The 4,281-nt window shown below is 36.0% G+C and overlaps 1 protein-coding gene across 1 annotated transcript; it reads left to right on the forward strand.

Annotated features, from left to right (window-relative positions):
• The first annotated feature begins 612 nt into the window (after positions 1-612).
• On the forward strand, positions 613-1,083 carry LOC114194939 (uncharacterized). Its single transcript, XM_028085341.1, has one exon. The coding sequence runs from the start codon at positions 613-615 to the stop codon at positions 1,081-1,083; it is 471 nt and encodes a 156-aa protein (XP_027941142.1).
• The last annotated feature ends 3,198 nt before the right edge of the window (positions 1,084-4,281 follow it).

Below are 4,281 nucleotides of genomic sequence, written 5' to 3' on the forward strand. Positions count from 1 at the left end.
TTGAGGATCAAAGAATTTCCAGTCTTGGTGGAGTAGGTCAAGAGTTAGAGATAGGGCCCAGCAGAGTGGCATGCCCGCAGAAGGCCACTACAGATTCATGGCAGCAGAATAAGCCATATAGCAGATTGTAGTGTTCAACTAGAAAACTACAATGCTATAACTGTAGGGGATAACATCTTAGGAGGGACTACCCAAAACCCTTTGGCAATTCTGGAGGAGGCTTTAGCACTAGCAAGTGCTATGTATGTGAGCAAACTGGACACTTTGCACGACAGTGTCCCAACAAGAAACCCGCTGGTGGCGTTCCAGCAAAGAAGCCAGTGGGAGAACGACCGAGAGCACCAAGGCGTGTGTTAGCATTGACTACCACCGAAGCGACTCAGTCAGGTAACCTGGTGCAAACTACTTGTTTGTTATTTAATCACGAGGTTGTTGTGTTGTATGACTTAAGAGTTACCCATTCATTCGTATCCAATGAATGTGTGAGGAGGCTCGGGCTTGTGATTCAAGAGTTGGGGTGCAAGTTGATAGTCGCGACGCCAGCATCTGGCAGGTATCCAGCAGCTCAGTGTGTGGGGGTGCCCTATGGAAGTAGCAGGCCATAGGTTCAAGATGAACCTCATATGCTTGCCAATGGAGGGTTTGGATGTGATTCTGGAGATGGACTGGCTGTCAAGCAACCACATCGTCATCGATTACGGACGATGTAGAGTAGTGTTCCCAAATATAGAAGGATTGAACATAATATCGTCTAATCAGGCGATGAAGGAAATAGAAGCTGGACCTACTTGCTTTATGATAGTAGCTCAAACAAAGAAGAAGAGTACAACCGAGCAGATTAGAAGCATACTAGTGGTGGATGAGTATACAGATTTCTTCCCAGATGAAATTCCCAAACTATCGCCAAGCAGGGATGTGGATTTCACCATTGATCTTATCCCTAGAGCTGGCCCAATATCGATGGCACCATACAGGATGGCGCCAGCTGAGTTAGCAGAACTAAAAAAGCAAATTGAGGATCTGCTTGAGAAAAAGTTTATCCGGCCGAGTGTGTTGCCGTGGGGAGCATCATGCTCTTGGTAAAGAAGATGGATGGCAGTTCAAGGCTATGTGTTGACTACCGTCAGTTGAACAAGCTGACCATCAAGAACAAGTATCCACTGCCGAGGATTGATGACTTGTTAGATTAGTTGAGAGTAGTGACGATATTCTCTAAGATTTACTTGAGGTCTAGATATCATAAGATCTTAGTCAAGCCAAAGGATGTTCAGAAGATAGCTGCTAGGTCATGTTATGGACACTACGAGTATGTGGTGATGCCATTTCTGGTGACAAATGCTCCTGCAATCTTCATGGACTACATAAACAAAATCTTTCGAACGTACTTGGATAAGTTTGTCGTAGTATTCATTGACGACATACTAATCTATTCTAAGAGCCAGGAAGAGCATGAAGATCATCTGAGAGTGGTGTTAATAGTCCTCAGAGAGCATCAACTATATGGAAAGTTATCGAAGTGTGAATTCTGGCTAAAAGAGATGCAATTCTAGGGTCATGTAATCTCAGCCCAAGGAATAGCAATGGACCCAACAAAGATAGAAACAATGATAAAGTGGGAACGGCCACAGACCGTGACTGAGGTGAGAAGTTTTCTAGGTCTGGTAGGATACTACAAGAGGTTTGTTGAGGGTTTTTCCAAGATGGTGAGTCCATTAACGCAGCTCACCAGAAAAGACCAGCCTTTTTCTTTAATAGACGAGTGTGAAGCCTGTTTTGAGGATATAAAAAGGAGGTTGACCACCGCACCAGTATTGGCTATTACAGACACAACTAAGACGTTGGAGGTGTATTGTGACGCTTCGCACTAGGGTTTGGGTTGTGTGCTGATGCAAGATAAAAGACTAGTGGCCTATTTGTCAAGAAAATTAAAAGTGCATGAGAAGAATTACCCGACGCATGACTTGGAGCTAGCTGTAGTAGTATTTTCGCTCAAGACTTGGAGGCATTACTTGTATGGGTCTTAGTTCCAAGTGTTTAGTGATCACAAGAGTTTGAAGTACTTGTTTGATCAGAAGGAGTTGAATATGAGGTAGAAGCACCGGATGGAATATCTGAAGGATTACGACTTTGAGCTTCTATACCACCCTGGTAAGGCCAATGTCATTGCAGATGCCCTAAGCATGAAGAGAGTTCATGTGTCTGCTATGTGGTGAAAGAACTAGAGCTGATTGAAAAGTTGAGAGATATGAACTTGGGATTACTGATAACGCTGTCGTTGACGCGATCAAATTAATACTACTTATCTATAACAACTTCAGTATTGTTAAGAAAGTAGTCAACAAAATAGTAAGGGTAAAGTAACCCAAAGTCGTCTCCCAACGAACACGGAATTGATTTTTAACAAATTAGTTCTTATAAACTATACAAATGAGTTAGTCAAATAAAATAAAAAATATAGGGGATTAAGATAAACAAAGATAGAAATAAAATTTAAATGGTAAAAAGAAATAAAAACAATAGTAAAGAAAATAGATTGATTCCATTGCTTTTTCAAAATAGATTCATCATCGGTTATCTAAAGATTATTGCTCAATTAATTATTGTTATAGTTTTACAAATTAATCAATGTAAAGTCTCAATTAATTTGTTGGTGTTCTCACTTTAAACCAAAGTACAGTCTCAATTAAAAGTTAGAACTTTTAGATTATCCATAGTAAATTCAATCAAAGTACAGTCTCAATCAAATTTTACTATGCCTAATCATGTCTATTCTTTTATCTCCTCACCAAATAAAAAGCTTAATTAATCAAAGTAAAGTCTCGATTAATTTTCATTAGAGTAAATACCTTTAACCAAAGTAAAGTCTCAATTATTGGTAAAAACTCATTTAATCACATGAAAGTTTCTAAATAAAATCAAAGTAAAGTCTCAATTAAATTTAAAAACCCTTGAACTCATATGATCAACATGCATATAGATTTAAAATCATTACTTTTTACGAGATTCAAAGATAAAAGACATAGATGAATTAAAACCTCAACAATAATAAAAAGAACAAAGAAATTAATTCATTCTAACCTCAAAATCCATAATGAAATTACAATGGAATCAACCCAAGAAGTTTAGCAATCCATGGAATACAAAATAAGAATAAAAGAAGAATAAAGAGATGAAAAGAGAGAGAAAGAAATTAGGTCCCCCTAAGGGTTCCTAAATTCTGAAGTGTCGAGCTTGTCATTTCTGCTTCTCCCTTGGTCTCTTTATATAGGAATTGGACTGGGCTTTTCTGTTGCTAAAATCTCTCAAATATCTTTTAAAATAAAGATAAATATAAATATTTAAAAATATTTGGAGAGATATAGAGTATTTGACAAATATAGTTGGTTGATAATATCAATATCTAATATAATTAAATAAATTAATTACTTAAAGATATATGATAAATTATCACCAATTAATATTTGTATTAATTTTCCAAATCAACCCTTTGCAATTTCCTCAAATTATCTTATAAATAATCTAATATCTTCAAGATATATTTGTTTGTTGTGGATCTAAAAAGATTCCAGAAGATCTTGTCATATTTAAAAAGATTTGGTAGTTAATATCTTTTAATATTTTATGATATAATTAAATAAGATAATTATTTAAAAATGTCAAATAAAATATCTAAGGATATATTTTTCCCAAATTATCTTCTATCATAAAGATAAAGAAAACCGCAAGGTCCAATTTTTCTTTCCTCTCTTCTTGGTTTAGCCAAACTTCTTCACTTTTTCAAGCTTTTCTTGCCGTCTTCATGTAATGCTTGGCCTGAATTTTTGTGCTTTTGATAATTTCTTATTCTTTGATTTATCTTTAAGGTGTCATGAAGCTTTAATCAATTTATTTTCACACCTCTAAATGAGCTTAAAACTTAACTTCAGCTGCATCAACAAACGTTAAAATATCCAAAAATAATTTATGCAGCTAAAAATCACTTTTTAAGACATTTTTATCACACAAGCTCAAACAACCTAATTATCAAAATTATCAATTAAATCACTCTTTAGGCACATAAATTCAATTAAATACCCAGAATTAAACATTAAATGAGGGCAAAAATACGTACTCATCAATTACACACGGGCACAGACCATATAAAGTGTAGCATGTTGAGAATCACTAATGAGTTCTTGGACGAGATTCGGGTAGAGCAAGGAAATGATCAGGAGCTACAGCAGATCATTGAATGGTTAGGCTCTAATAAAGGAAAAAACTTTAGGATGGGCAAAGACGGCA

Source organism: Vigna unguiculata, chromosome 8, assembly GCF_037176805.1.
Source record: "Vigna unguiculata cultivar grain cowpea cultivar isolate G323 ecotype 2 chromosome 8, ASM3717680v1, whole genome shotgun sequence".
Classification (NCBI taxonomy): Eukaryota; Viridiplantae; Streptophyta; class Magnoliopsida; order Fabales; family Fabaceae; genus Vigna; species Vigna unguiculata.